Below are 16,772 nucleotides of genomic sequence, written 5' to 3' on the forward strand. Positions count from 1 at the left end.
TTCAATGTGGCCAGCAGCTCTCTGCTGTCAGGAATGGGTTACCAAGCCACACTGCTGCTGCTAGGAACCAACATGTTTCCAACTTCAGAAACTTCAGAAATCATGTGTTATTAACCTGTCAACTGGACTGGCTCCCCCTTCTTCTGTAGTATAACAAAAGCAATTCAAACTGTCCCGATACAGAGACTGAGAGGATCTGCAATGTCTTTAGCACACCATTCTGAGTGATATTCAGCACATTTCAAAAGCAATTCAAACTGTCCCGATACAGAAACTGAGAGGATCTGCAGTGTCTTCAGCACACCATTCTGTTTGATATTCAGCACATTTCAAAAGCAATTCAAACTGTCCCGATTCAGAGACTGAGAGGATCTGCAGTGTCTTCAGCACACCATTCTGTGTGATATTCAGCACAGATGGAATAATGGTGGCTTAATGAAAGCAATAATCATGTGTACTGTACATGGAACTAGTGGAAGAGTGCCAGGCCTGGGCAGTGTATGCTAGACATGGAGGATCACAACCATACCCTCCCTCTCAGTGTGGAAGGCTGGGAATGAAACAGTTAAACTGGTCAAAGGAAGATGAACTGGAGCTTAAAAGAGAACTCAAGCCTGCTTTCACACTGGCTGAGGGAAGCATCCTTTCCAAAGGTCACCTATCGTATAGAGAGGAGAAATGTCAGCTTAAATTGGATTTGGGGGAAAATCAATCATCAGACGTGACACCAGCCCTCCGCAATGAGCAGTCACAGTTATTATGTGTGCCAGACCATATTCATACAGAATACATTTTGTTTGGGCAACTGACAATATAACAGGCAAACTGCCTTAGTTTTTATTATTCTGTTAGCAAATGTTTTATTCATAAATCTGTGCCAGAAGGCAGAAAGTGTTGTTTATAATTGTATAACATACAAGATGTGCACCAGTTAAGAAAAGCACATTTCTGTGGGCGCCACACATTTTATTATTGTTCTTTTTTTCAATTTTAATATTTGTGAGAAAAACATCTTTTTGTGGAAAAGTTCACTTTTCTTAAATATTTGTAACTGTTCAGTGACACGCTTTTCCGGCAGCTGATTTTGGGAGCTATAGTGCTCTTTATAAGCAGCTAGACCCTGGACCTTGTCAGTAAACTCTTGCACCCGTCTGATGAGAGAGCAGTGAACTTTGCAAATGCCACCTCAACACACACAGCCTGGACTCCTCCCAGAACATCAGGGACAGAGCGAGAAGCAGTGTTGGCTGTCTACATTCTTTCACTAGAGAAACAGCTTGATTTGTCAAGTTATCTCTCCTGAGAACACCCCAATGGTGACCTCCACAGGGTCATTGTCAGTGTTTCAGATTCAAACACCTCTGCTTCTCCTCCCAACACCCTGTACTCTGTAAATATCACATCGATACAAATCATGTATTACCACTTACACAAGTGATAACTCATTTAAAAAGGCACCAAACAGATCAGGTACCTACTGTCCTTACACAATATGGCCTGCACCCCAGAGCTATAAATGCCAGGCTCTGTCCCACTTACCTCCAGCTGTCCCTGAATTTCTTGAGGCCGTGTCCCCCATACGACCCACATACACAGTACCTGTCAATTATTCATGACTTTTCATTCTAACTGCTTTAAATGTAAATTGAGGTGTAGCATTAAAGTAAGTTTCTCCACAACCATGGGAAATACAATTAAAATGGAATAAAATCGTAGCATTTTGTGAGCCTGGCAGAGCTATCTGGATTTCATTGCAGCTGAATTTTCTTGCTTATTGTATATGGTGGTTGTTTCTGAGGGACACAAACCATTGATATTCTAATGCATTCTGTGTCCAAATCTATGCAAATTTGCACATTTTGTTTTAACGCTCCCCTGAATTAAAACAGCCCCTGCACATCTGAGAAGGATCTCCCTGATTCAACTCTAAGCAACAGGGTGACTAGTTAATCTTCCTTCAGACACACACATCAATCAAATACACAATGGAGACTTCTTCAAGAAAGTGATCATTCAAGCAATGAAATCAATATTTGGTGGCGACATCAGAAGCACATTTAAGACTTTTATTGCCCTCCTATAAGGGTCCCCCCCTTTCCCAAAACAAGCCCTGAGGTTTGAATAATAAACAGACCCAGTAAGGACATGAATCGTTGCTCAGGTCTCAGCCAGACGAGCCTCTACAGAGCCCTGACAGCACACACCGTTTCATTATTTTCTTGCTTGAAAGCTGGTGGCACAATCTTTATGGGAAAGCACTCCTCCATTTCCAAAGAGACCCTCCCTGGAGCCTGGCAATGTTCAGCAGTCAGGCTGAGAAAGATTAACAGCAAATACAAACAATATCGCAAAATAGTTTTTGTGTGGCTTTGAATACACAGAGTCCGAAACGTGTGACAATAAGAAGGATCCCATTTACTGCAGAAGCAGCTACCGGGAGTATTACCTGGGGGTTTCTGAAGCACCACAAAGACACATATTCATTTAGGAAATTGTGCAGGGACATCTGGCCCATTCATTCTGTGCATTGTCTTTCCTAGGCAGATTAGATTAGAACAGTCTCTCCTTTGCGAAGCATAATATTCCTTGTGAGGGGAACAAGAGGGCATGATGATGTCATACTTTTTGCGAAATAAATGAACAGACCTTTCCAGGCAGTGTAAAAAGCAAGGAGTTAGCAGAACAGCAGGCAAGATGAAATTGGCAATATAAGTGTTTATGGCTTCCTGCCACCCCCCTGCCACTGCCACCCGCAATCCTTCTGCCACCTCATTGGCATCAGCACTGCCTACCAGCGAGTCATTAGCAATAATGGCCTGCTTTTCTACTGGACAGCTGTTTTAATGCCAGGGGAAATATAGCACTGGTTCCCTCATTTACCATTACGCCTGATTTCAATACATTCTCCTGCAGCATTCAATCTCAAATAGCTTGTCTTCAGTAAACTATTACAGTACATGAATTAAAAGCAAATTCAATAGGACTTTAAAATGTCCTTTGGGGTGTACATAAGTAGAATCCCTTCACTTAGGCAGAAGCATTGATTAGGCCTCCTAGCTTGTGAATTGAAATCCTCATTTCTGTTTCAAATTTCAAACAACTAGACAGGAGGTTTAACAAATGCATCCTCCAAGATGAAGGGCTTCTACCTGTAATTAAGATTGTCTCAACCAAAACTACCATATTTATACACAACCGTACTACAATAAAAAAAAGGACTGGGTACTTTCACCTTAACTGGGAAAGCACTTGTAACACATCTTCTCTGCTAAGAAGAACTGTACGTAGTAAGAAAGTAACATTCATACACAAACCCCAATGCCATCATCACTGTCCCATTGGATCTGCCCATTGTAACGTTCATACACAAACCCCAATGCCATCATCACTGTCCCATTGGATCTGCCCATTGTAACGTTCATACACAAACCCCAATGCCATCATCACTGTCCCATTGGATCTGCCCATTGTAACGTTCATACACAAACCCCAATGCCATCATCACTGTCCCATTGGATCTGCCCATTGTACCACCACAGCCCTGGTACGGTACGTGATATTTACTGATGATTCACTAAAGAATGAAATACTACATAGATATAAAAGCTCTTAAAGTATAGTTTTATTTTATGCAATTTGATCTGCCCTGTTCCACTTCACTGTGTTGAAAGTAGTACAATCAATAAGTGACAGTGGACTGTAGCATTGTGACTGCAGTTTAACAGCACTACAGCTGATGGGTTTACATACAGGTGTGATCATTTACACTACAGGTCATCAATACTCTGCTGTTAAACCCTATAAAGAGAACAGAGCTGTGAATGTGCTTGATAACCAGAGAGAAGGACTAAAACAATGCTTCCCTTACTAAGGGTGCTCTTGGGAATAGAACGCTGAAGAATTTCAGAACAAAGTCAGTTGTTGCAAAGTTGTTTTCATGGCATAGCTGGAGGAAAAAATTTAAAAAAAATCTGTCTCTTATCAAATGGTTTACATTCTTCCTATGCAAACCTCTTATTTGTTCCAGCCTTGTGAATCAGCTGCATTTGATGAGGCTTAGATTAAATGTCAGTCTCAACTATTTCTCAAATTGAAGGTGCAAGATGCAGGAATTTCACTCTTAAGATACCTACAGTGTGTAAATATACAGAAAGTGTCACAAAAGACCCTCTGTGGGAGAAATGAAGAACACAAGAATCCTGGCAACAAGACAGCTCCACACCCTGGTGATGAGCTGCACAGTAGCCACTACATCAAAGTGTTCATGCATTAATAGTACCTGCAAACAGTGTCTCCAATTGTGACATTGTGGCAGGATGACAGAGGTTTGAGGCTCAGAGACAGTGGAAGGGGCAAAATAATGATCTTTATTAAACAAAAAATAGGCACAAGGGCCAACAAAAAGGTTCAAACAAAATACAGAAATGCAGGCTGGGCATTCGCCTTCACTACAGTTTCTTTTTCACCACACCACACCACACCACACCACACCACACCACACCACACCACACCACACCACACCACACCACACCACACCACACCACACCAACAAACAAACAAACTCACCCCAAAACTCTTCTCCCTAACAAAGGGTTTCAGCTGTCTTTTATAGTCTGTGGCTGGAGCCCAATTAACTAATAATTAACAATTAAACACTTAAGGCTCCAGCCACATTCTCACATGCATTTTACAGGGAGGAATTTAACCCCCTCCCTGCCAATCCAAAACAAACCAAGAATCACAAAAACATAATGAAAACAGTAAAAATAACAACAATAACAAAACACAAATTTATAGGGGTGAGCTAGCACCCCATCACAGACATCCATGGGTTAATTCACTGTCATTCACGTCATACCCACTGCATTACACACATACATCCACCACTTCATACCCAGTGCATTACACAGATACATCCACCACTTCATGCCCACTGGATTACACAAATATATACTTCATACTCACTGCGTTACACAGATGCATCCACCACTTCATACCCACTGCATTACACAGATACATCCTTCATACCCACTGCATAACACAGATACATCCACCACTTCATACCCACTGCGTTACACAGATACATCCACCACTTCATACCCACTGCATAACACAGATACATCCACCACTTCATACCCACTGCATAACACAGATACATCCACCACTTCATACCCACTGCATTACACAGATACATCCACCACTTCATACCAACTGCATTACACAGATACATCCACCACTTCATACCCACTGCGTTACACAGATACATCCACCACTTCATACCCACTGCATTACACAGATACATCCTTCATACCCACTGCATAACACAGATACATCCACCACTTCATACCCACTGTGTTACACAGATACATCCACCACTTCATACCAACTGCATTACACAGATACATCCACCACTTCATACCAACTGCATTACACAGATACATCCACCACTTCATACCCACTGCATTACACAGATACATCCTTCATACCCACTGCGTTACACAGATACATCCACCACTTCATACCAACTGCATTACACAGATACATCCACCACTTCATACCCACTGTGTTACACAGATACATCCACCACTTCATACCCACTGCGTTACACAGATACATCCACCACTTCATACCAACTGCATTACACAGATTCATCAACCACTTCATACCCACTGTGTTACACAGATACATCCACCACTTCATACCAACTGCATTACACAGATACATCCACCACTTCATACCCACTGCGTTACACAGATACATCCACCACTTCATACCAACTGCATTACACAGATACATCCACCACTTCATACCCACTGCGTTACACAGATACATCCACCACTTCATACCCACTGCATTACACAGATACATCCACCACTTCATACCCACTGCGTTACACAGATACATCCACCACTTCATACCCACTGCATTACACAGATACATCAACCACTTCATACCCACTGCATTACACAGATACATCCTTCATACCCACTGCATAACACAGATACATCCACCACTTCATACCCACTGCATTACACAGATACATCCACCACTTCATACCCACTGCATTACACAGATACATCCACCACTTCATACCCACTGCATTACACAGATACATCCACCACTTCATACCCACTGCATTACACAGATACATCCACCACTTCATACCCACTGGATTACACAGATACATCCACCACTTCATACCCACTGCGTTACACAGATACATCAACCACTTCATACCCACTGCGTTACACAGGTACATCCTTCATACCCACTGCATAACACAGATACATCCACCACTTCATACCCACTGCATTACACAGATACATCCACCACTTCATACCCACTGCGTTACACAGATACATCAACCACTTCATACCCACTGCGTTACACAGATACATCCACCACTTCTAGGCCAACAGAATGCATCTCTTTTTATATTGGGATTGACTAAAGGTCCCTGTCTGATTTATAAAACTACTCAGAGAGAGTGCTAGCAAGAAGTCACAGGCCATTACCCTACCCCTGGCTGCCCTATTAGTCTGAGAAACAAGTACACCGATTTCTACGAAAAAAGGCAATCCTCTGAGTGGCAGACCTGAATCTCCAAGCTGACCTCCCTGTCTCTCTGTCTCATCCTTGCTTCATGTTCGCGGTGACCGATCGATTCCTCTTGATTGTGTGCTGACAGCCAGGACAGTGCAGAGGAGAAATGACAAGAGAACCAGTTCATCAATGTGTGCAGGGCTGGATCAGACCGACAGACCCATCTGAAATTCTTAACTTAGCAGGTCCTCACATTCACCCCCTCCCCTCTAGCTCTCAGTCAGCTGAACAACGAGTTTGCTGATCCTACACCAACAAACACTCTACTCCACATAAACCTTGTGTTACACAGCAGTGATGTTTAACAAGCTGCTTCAGTTCTTTACATCACTCCAATACAATCACAATCTGACCAACGTTAGCCTGTCATTTCTATTCATATAGTGCCGCATGCAAACACACACAATAAAACCATTGAGGAGGAAGAAGCAGCTCTTATTGCCTTTGTGTAGACACAAAGAATGAGGCACGATCCTTCCAAGAGGTTATGAATTCTACATTAGCCCAGTCCTGCTTCTGCATGCAAACAAAGTCCTGATCTCTGTCCAGAAGAATCTTCAGATCAATGTGATCATTATGATTAATTACAAGTGTGCAGGTCACTCTCAGATTTTTAAATAATGTAATACACATTCAAGTAAGATCACAAAACACAATTTCTCTGTTGAGGCTTGTGTCTATAAGCAATCCCTGACAGTGAGGCCCCTGATTTTAGTCCTCTTGATTTCTAAAACCTTTCTTTCTGTAATACAACATTACAGCACTGTCAAATTCCTATTAGTAAAACAACACTACACCACTGTCAAATTCCTATTAGTAAAACAACACTACACCACTGTCAAATTCCTATTTGTAAAACAACACTACACCACTGTCAAATTCCTATTTGTAAAACACTATAGCAATGCTACTGTCAATCCCTGCCTGAGAAATCCCTGTGCTAATTCTTCTTCTGGTTTTATACACTTAGATTTACCTTTATCCTCACACTTGCTTAAAATGGGGTCTTCGAGTTGTGTTTGGCGCGGATTGCTCTTCAAGAAGACTTGCTTTGAAGGACTGTGTGTGTAATGAATACATACTCATGCAAGATGGATTGGAGTGAACGAACCCTCTGTTATTATTATTATTATTATTATTATTATTATTATTATTATTATTATTATTATTATTTATTTCTTAGCAGACGCCCTTATCCAGGGCGACTTACAATCGTAAGCAAATACATTTCAAGTGTTACAATACAAGTAATACAATAAGAGCAAGAAATACAATAACTTTTGTTCAAGTGTGACAAACCACAATTCAATAATACAGCAGATAATAGTGATAGTTACATCAGGATATGATTAAATAGTGATAGTTACATCAGGATATGATTAAATACAAAATACTACAGGTTAAACTCTGTTGAACAGATGAGATACGGCCATCCCCCAAAACACATCACATCTCTTTATTTGCAATCTGCACAGTTTGCAAATTTCTCATTGGTTTACCACGCTTTACAAAGCATCGACCATCTATTTCAATTATTACACAAAATAAGACATTTCAAGAAGGTTCCCAGTGGGGGCATGGGGGCACTACACAGGACTGCCTCTGGACTGACTCTGACCAGCATTGTGTGGGTAAGAGGTTCCCAGTGAGGGCATGGGGGCACTACACAGGACTGCCTCTGGACTGACTGTACCAGCATTGTGTGGGTAAGAGGAGGCTTTACGCATACAGGTACTGTACAGCACAAGTTAACAGGGTGCTGAGGAAGGCAACATCTATCATTTTTATAAAGCATTTTGTAACAGTGTAAAGAACAGAACAGCCTAGGGAGTATAAATCACAGTTAATTTCATTCAGCATAAAGTCATTTTTCACTTCAAATCGAAAGCATGCTGGGCTGACCTAATGCTCTATTTTCACACCATTTTCCAACATGTTCTGTGAGATAAACCCCCTTAACCACGGTAGATTCTCACTGGTTTTGTGCGAAGAAGGAAATTCAAAGAGGATTAGAGATTACGGAGTCAGTGAAAAAGGGCTCTGCTGTGAGGTTTCACACAGAGACAAGCGGGGATGTGGTTTATATACTTAAGAAGCGTCACTAAAGACCTGAGCCCCCGCTAACTTGTTATCTCTGCAGCCTCTTCCACTAATGTGGTCTTATAAAGGACTTTAAAAGAAGAAACAGGCACACTACATGACATGGCAGTGTTTAGCTCAATTAATGTTAAGTGCATCACTCTTTACTTTCCAGACATTTCTATCGTATCATTCGCAGAACATATTTAATTTAAACATGAACAGTGCAGTTTGCTTTATAAATTGTACTTGGTGAAATTGGTGTATACAATAGCAAAATCTGTTTTCAGAGAACAGATGCTGCATAGATCTGCTTGCATATAATCCTGAGGACTAGCAGCAGTATCTTCCTGCTTCTTGTTAAGACTTTTCTATCATTGATTAGAAGCCTTGTGGAATGATTTCTCATTCAGAAAGGTTAGATGCTGTGGAACAGAAACAAACAAGCAGCGGCTCAGATCCTCTACCTCTCTGCAGGCTTGTGATGCTTTTCCAGCCTTTCTTTATCCCTGCTATCTCTGGTCCTCTACCTCTCTGCAGGCTTGTGATGCTTTTCCAGCCTTTCTTTATCCCTGCTATCTCTGGTCCTCTACCTCTCTGCAGGCTTGTGATGCTTTTCCAGCCTTTCTTTATCCCTGCTATCTCTGGCATGAACGATGGTTTTAAAGCTCACACAAAGTTCAGACACTTCACTTCATGTCCCAATGTTGGAGGTGATGTCAGTGATGTGCTCGCCCCCAAATACAGAACATAAAACCGCAATACGAGAGCCTGGGCAGCTGTGAACAATGGCTCTGTTCCAGAGAGCCCCAGGTAATCCTGCTGAGACGCTACATCTCCTTTCCAGTTTAAAAGACACGAGAAATGAGAGCACAGCTTCAAAGCAGCAGCATACTAGACTCTTGGTTTCCAAACAGGCATCCATTTCCTTGTTTAATGTGAGTGACAGAGCAGCAAGCATGCTTCCAGCTGCTATGTACACAGCGTGTCAGTCCGAGTGCTGATTGAGGAGGCAGGGGCTGCTGTGTGGTCTGTTATTGTATAAAAGCCTGAAATCAGCAATGCGCCTGCCTGTAGTAAAGCGCTACAGAATACCCTCTTTTATCAAATTCTAACAAGTGCCAAACGGAAACCTCATTAAAGAAGAATCTTTTCCTTTCACATTCCTGTCTTTTGATTAATGGCCCCCATAGCATCCATGCCATTGACATGAATTAGAGTGGGTCCCATGCATTCCCAGGTCAGACAGATCGCTAGTCAAGGTATTGATCTGCACATGATGCCAAACTGGCTGGCATGGTCTTCTACTGCCAGTGAAGTGACAAAACAGTACCTGTCACCCTGTAATCCGAATCTAACTGCTAGAAATCCTGCTGTGGAAAAACTCACTGCCGTGGAATGGACTCAGACAACCACAGCACGATGAAAACACATATTTAATTCCAAGAGATCCACAGATTCAGACAAACAGACACATGCAGGCGATCACAGAGTAATGCAAGGAAAAGGGTGGTATGCAATTCCGTGGAAACTGTGGGCAATGACTGGCAATAGTACTGAAGATGCAAAGGCAGCAGCTTGTACTTTCTTTGCTGCGAGTGAAATTGATAGAATGACAGCTCTAATTGGCACAACGGTGCTTCTAATTGTCACAATTTAAATCATGGAGGCTTAATCTCGGAACCTCAAAGCAACTTTGCTACTGGTAAATGATTTGCATATGTGATGATGCTTAATTATGAGAGAAAAATGTAAATCTTGTTATTTTGAAAAAATAAAACTAGAGGAATATACACGCCCTCATAGCGCAGCTAAATTGTGTTGGAGCAGATGGGCTTTATTTAAAACCACAGTAACTGGTCTGAATTCATTAGTCTTGCTAGGTGCTGTATTGACAGTGCTGGAGAGTGACGAGGTCTCTGTTTATAACCAATTTAAACACAGAATCTGCAACATATTCTTTCCACACTGCCTGCCCCCAGGCAATGTGCCTCAAGCCTGCCCTAAAGGAACCCCTTTCTGACAGGGAGAGACGGCAGTTCTCTCTTCATTGCCATCTCCTTGGCCTCTCTGACACCAAGCAAACAAGGGAGCCATTTAGCACCAATTGGTATGTGTTTTTTATGATGTATTAACTGAAGAGCAAAAAGCAGGATCTCTTTTTTACATTACCGATAGCTTGGATTTGTGCTTCTTTTTGAGACAAGAAGGTCATGCCTGATACCTGCTTTTATGTCTGATCTACTTTCTATTTGTCACCAAAGATACAGTTCTGTATAGAATGAGGGTTTCTGCAGAAATACAGTACTACATTGCTAGTGATTAAACCTATCAAAGGTACTGGTTGTTGTGCACTAGCTACACTCAGCTGCCCCACAGCCATATATAATAAAGATCTAGGGTGTCGATGCACAGCCCCCTGTGCTTCCACTGCAGTATCCTGATGCCCATGCTCTATACGGTATCCTGATGCCCATGTTCTATACAGTATCCTGATGCCCATGCTCTATACAGTATCCTGATGCCCATGCTCTATATGGTATCCTGATGCCCATGATCTATACAGTATCCTGATGCCCATGCTCTATATGGTATCCTGATGCCCATGATCTATACAGTATCCTGATGCCCATGCTCTATACGGTATCCTGATGCCCATGCTCTATACAGTATCCTGATGCCCATGCTCTATACGGTATCCTGATGCCCATGATCTATACGGTATCCTGATGCCCATGCTCTATATGGTATCCTGATGCCCATGCTCTATACAGTATTCTGATGCCCATGCTCTATACGGTATCCTGATGCCCATGCTCTATATGGTATCCTGATGCCCATGCTCTATACAGTATTCTGATGCCCATGCTCTATACAGTATTCTGATGCCCATGCTCTATACAGTATTCTGATGCCCATGCTCTATATGGTATCCTGATGCCTATGCTCTATACAGTATCCTGATGCCCATGTTCTATACAGTATCCTGATGCCCATGCTCTATACAGTATCCTGATGCCCATGCTCTATACAGTATCCTGATGCCCATGCTCTATATGGTATCCTGATGCCCATGCTCTATACAGTATCCTGATGCCCATGCTCTATACGGTATCCTGATGCCCATGCTCTATATGGTATACTGATGCCCATGCTCTATACAGTATTCTGATGCCCATGCTCTATATGGTATACTGATGCGCATGCTCTATACGGTATCCCGATGCCCATGTTCTATAGTGTAGTACACATTGCAAGTGCTATATAGACCCCTCCTTACCATCGACACCTAATTGAACCCCCTCCCTTCTGCACCCCAGAATGAAATCTTCCACGCCACCTCCACGGGGCCCCAATCTGCATTCGTAACGAGGTTCAATTAGCTGCACATCTGCTGCGCTTGTTACTGGGTGGACGGGGCTGCCGTGACATTCTCTATTCATTACATGTTAATGAGGTACTCCAGTTTAACTTGTCCATTCCACTGTAAATGAAACGGCTTCAAGCCCCCTCCCTCACCACACATATACAGCCAGATCTTATTGTAATCATGCAAGAATCAACACCCCCCTTCAATTGAAATGATACTCAGCTCCGCTAACTGAGCCAGGGATTTGCTGGATGTGTGGATTGGCCTTCTCGGATTAGAGGTGGCAATTCATTCCTCTTGCTATTTACTGACTCTTTGGAATATCATAGCCTCCTGCCATCCTGTGTGACACGATCCTCTGTGAAAGAAGTCACCTCTGAATTCACTTTCTATCTCATAGCTCTTTCTGCTACTCCCTCTATCACATAAATACACACACACTCTCTCTGATAAAGCTGCATTAATAAAAACAATTCCTCTAGTCACCACTGGGGGAGCTCAATTTGGAAACACCTTGCTGCTTCTTTCTTAAAATGTACTTATTATTATTATTATTATTATTATTATTATTATTATTTATTTCTTAGCAGACACCCTTATCCAGGGCGACTTACAATTGTTACAAGATATCACATTATACATTATTTCACATTATACAGATATCACATTATTTTTACATACAATTACCCATTTATACAGTTGGGTTTTTACTGGAGCAATCTAGGTAAAGTACCTTGCTCAAGGGTACAACAGCAGTGTCCCCCACTGGGGATTGAACCCACAACCCTCCGGTCAAGAGTTCAGAGCCCTAACCACTACTCCACACTGCTGCCCCTCTTATTAGACAAGAGAGCTGGACAAACAATTCCTTATTCTGACACCTTCCTCCCCTGTCTAATGTGTATGCTGCTCAAATCCCTGTAATGTATTTAAACAAGTCATTCAAGAAGTATGTAAGTATTGTTCACATTAGAACCCTTTTACTCACATGTAACGCAGATGTGGGTTCTTGCCAAAGGCTCGTGGCAGTATGCTTCGAAGGCCTGAGTTTATGATGGTGCTGAAAATAATGAAAACACACATTTCAATGCTTTTAGGATGGCATTAGTGATCTCATACTGCAGATACACTACCTTGACCAGAGCAATTGATAAGGATTACCATAGGAAATATCCCCTGAAAACAAAGAAATCCATGCAATCAGAACTCACAGTCTTTGCAGTCCAGTGTAGAGCTCCATGTCCACTGAGTTCAGTGTCTGGAGGCCTCTCCAGTTCTCAATGTGTCTGTGTGAAAACAGAAGACCCTGTGGTTAGTGTTTGGGGTTCATCACCAAGACCAGCCTACTTAAAGCTTCAGAAATGATGTGCACAATGTTTTATAGATGACAGAGCCCTGTGACTGGGATAGAGCCTGGATGAGCCGTGGGACTGCTCCTCATTACTAACATGATGCACACTGCTACTCTATATTGTGGGTCTTTCTGCTACCTGACCAGTAACACAGAACATCTACAGTAACTGTAAGAAGGGGGGTTGTTATACAATGTGATTAAAGCACAGCTTTAATACTAACTTTAATAATCCACACACACACACACACACACTGTGCTTTAGCAAAGCCAGGATAATACAGTAATAACCTCACACAAGAGAGACATTCCAGTGAAAAGGAAGCTGACAAGGTGGAACAAGACAGAACTAAAAGAAACACAGGAACTAATAGAAATCAATACATCAAGAGCTAGAAAATGAAAATGAATGGCATTTCAATTGATTGTGGTGCTCCTTGCAGACTGCACACAAGCCTTTCCTGTGTGGGCTAATTGAGTCATTGACTAATTGACTAACTGATGAGTTAAGCCATTCAGCAGTTAAATGAGTTGCAATGAGGATGCAATGCTTCAGACTGGTAGCAAGCCCTGCTTTTCTTCAGTGACTGCATCCACACCACCCAGTCCGAGACAGGCTTGCACATTCTGTATATGGAGTGTTTAACACACACTGAGCGCAAATGTAACCCTAAAAGCCCTGATTATTACACAGTCTTCTCTTTGTGTTCTCATAGCCAATCTTGTACCACAACACGCATGTCAAAACAAACATGCATTTTCTTTTAGAAAATATGAATCCGGCAACACACTTGGTGAAGGAAAGCTTGCATGATTGCTTTACTTTCTTTAACCTAGTGTGGTGCCAGCTACCACTTACTAAAAGAAAAGAAACATTGTCCCCTCTGAACACAAAGCAATGGAACAGCCTGATAGCAAGGATTATAGGGAAGCTTATTTCATTAGGGAAAAGAATACTTGCCAATGGTCACAAACTTCTGCTGGAATATATATATATATATATATATATATATATATATATATATATATATATATAGATATAGATATAGATATATATATATATATATATATATTATATATATATATATATATATATATATATATATATATATATATATACACAGCATACCAAGATGTATTTAAACACTGCAGAATATCATACAATGATAATAGCAAGTTGCAACTAAAGCAAGAAAGCAACTACAAAGAAAAACAGGGTGCAAAAATCTTTCTGCAAATAATCCAGTCTAAGGAAGGGGTTCAGACCAGAGTATGATGCAAATAAGAAAATCATTTTAAGAAATGGGCATAACTGTACCGTTACGTTGCTGTCCATACAGAGGCATATACTGTAAAAATACTGCCCAGGACTGCAAAACCAAGGACAGATAAAACTAATAAGACTTTCAAACTCCACCCTGAAAGTAAAATATTCTTTAACTGTGCATATGGCCTGCTCTGGGCTCCCAGGAGGACACACATGTCAAAGCAACGAAGTAAAGAGAGTTCCTTTTTTATTTTTTATTAAGGACAGATCTTCAGCTCTCAAGCCTGTATTCCAGAATTGCTGGTAAGAAACAGGGCAGGTCCTCGCATATACAAAGAGACCATGGCTTTAGACAGTGAATCATGCTGTAGTGCTTATTTCTATTCTGATATGGGCTTGCTCATTTCTGAGTGCATATGAACAGTACATATATCTACATCTGTATAAGCAACAGTGCCTTCAAAATGCACCCAAACAGACATACAGTACACAATGGGGGTTTCCTGCATGTTATTAGTAATCCTCAGACTAAAGCTGAACAAATTCATAACAGATTCTACACAACTAAACTCCCTTCCAACCCCCTGAATGTTGCCAGACATTGTAATCAAATAAATGTGCTGGAAGCAGAGCAGCTCTTCCAGAGTACATGCTAATGTGTAAACTGCAGAGCAGCTCTTCCAGAGTGCATGCTAATGTGTAAAGTGCAGGGCTCTCTTCCAGAGTACATGCTAATGTGTAAAGTGCAGAGCTCTCTTCCAGAGTACATGCTAATGTGTAAAGTGCAGAGCTCTCTTCCAGAGTGCATGCTAATGTGTAAAGTGCAGGGCTCTCTTCCAGAGTACATGCTAATGTGTAAAGTGCAGAGCTCTCTTCCAGAGTGCATGCTAATGTGTAAAGTGTAGAGCTCTCTTCCAGAGTGCATGCTAATGTGTAAAGTGCAGAGCTCTCTTCCAGAGTGCATGCTAATGTGTAAAGTGCAGAGCTCTCTTCCAGAGTGCATGCTAATGTGTAAAGTGCAGGGCTCTCTTCCAGAGTACATGCTAATGTGTAAAGTGCAGAGCTCTCTTCCAGAGTGCATGCTAATGTGTAAAGTGCAGAGCTCTCTTCCAGAGTGCATGCTAATGTGTAAAGTGTAGAGCTCTCTTCCAGAGTGCATGCTAATGTGTAAAGTGCAGAGCTCTCTTCCAGAGTGCATGTTCATGTGTAAAGTGCAGATCTCTCTTCCAGAGTGCATGCTAATGTGTAAAGTGTAGAGCTCTCTTCCAGAGTGCATGCTAATGTGTAAAGTGCAGAGCTCTCTTCCAGAGTGCATGCTCATGTGTAAAGTGCAGATCTCTCTTCCAGAGTGCATGCTAATGTGTAAAGTGCAGAGCTCTCTTCCAGAGTGCATGCTAATGTGTAAAGTGCAGAACTCTCTTCCAGAGTGCATGCTAATGTGTAAAGTGCAGAGCTCTCTTCCTACCAAGGGTTGTGACGAGCTTCACAAACAACATTCTGTTCTTTCCTTTTACAGTTCCTTCCGTCCCCAATAACAGCTGAGTCATTATTGAACTGCCTTTTTTTATACATGAAGGAATGGGCAATGGGATCCAGGCGGGTCAGTCAGTTATACTGACTGAGTTAAAACACACAATGATTCTGTACAGTGGCAGGGCAATGATCCTTCCTTCTCCAGCACAAGTGTGGCACGACTGTGTGAAGGATTCACTCAACACAGGGCACACAAGAGCTGCTTATATGTGCTTTAATTAGAGCTTATCAAATATTAACAGCTATGCCTGGGGTTTCCACTGTATAGCATTACCCAGCGAAGCACTTATAAGAGTAAATAATGGGTTAGAAAGCATCCAGTTATGTTCAATTAAACCCTAACCGGTAAACTCTAAAGACCCACATCACAGGAATGAGTATTCTTTCAATGAAGACCAGAAACAAATGAAGATTTGGTATAATCTTAAAATACTTCATGGTATATAAAACATTTTAACATGCTTACACTTGAGTTATTTTACTTTATTATTCAAGTCATTGCTTTTGCAAAATGATAGAGACTTCAGTATCTAATCACAACTTCTTTCTCTTACCTCATTGAGTACGTT

General features: G+C 41.7%; 1 protein-coding gene across 3 annotated transcripts in view; it reads right to left on the reverse strand.

The window, feature by feature from the left end:
* LOC117429855 (NT-3 growth factor receptor-like) overlaps positions 1–16,772 on the reverse strand; it is an 80,201-nt gene that overhangs the window by 53,595 nt on the left and 9,834 nt on the right. For all 3 annotated transcript variants that reach the window (XM_058999250.1, XM_058999249.1, XM_058999252.1), the window contains exons 2-3: positions 13,264–13,338; positions 13,041–13,112 (exon numbers count right to left, since the gene is read on the reverse strand). In XM_058999250.1, coding sequence (XP_058855233.1) covers positions 13,041–13,112; positions 13,264–13,338 — 147 coding nt within the window. The remainder of the gene's footprint in view (positions 1–13,040; positions 13,113–13,263; positions 13,339–16,772) is intronic.

The sequence above is a fragment of the Acipenser ruthenus genome, chromosome 24 (assembly GCF_902713425.1).
Source record: "Acipenser ruthenus chromosome 24, fAciRut3.2 maternal haplotype, whole genome shotgun sequence".
Classification (NCBI taxonomy): Eukaryota; Metazoa; Chordata; class Actinopteri; order Acipenseriformes; family Acipenseridae; genus Acipenser; species Acipenser ruthenus.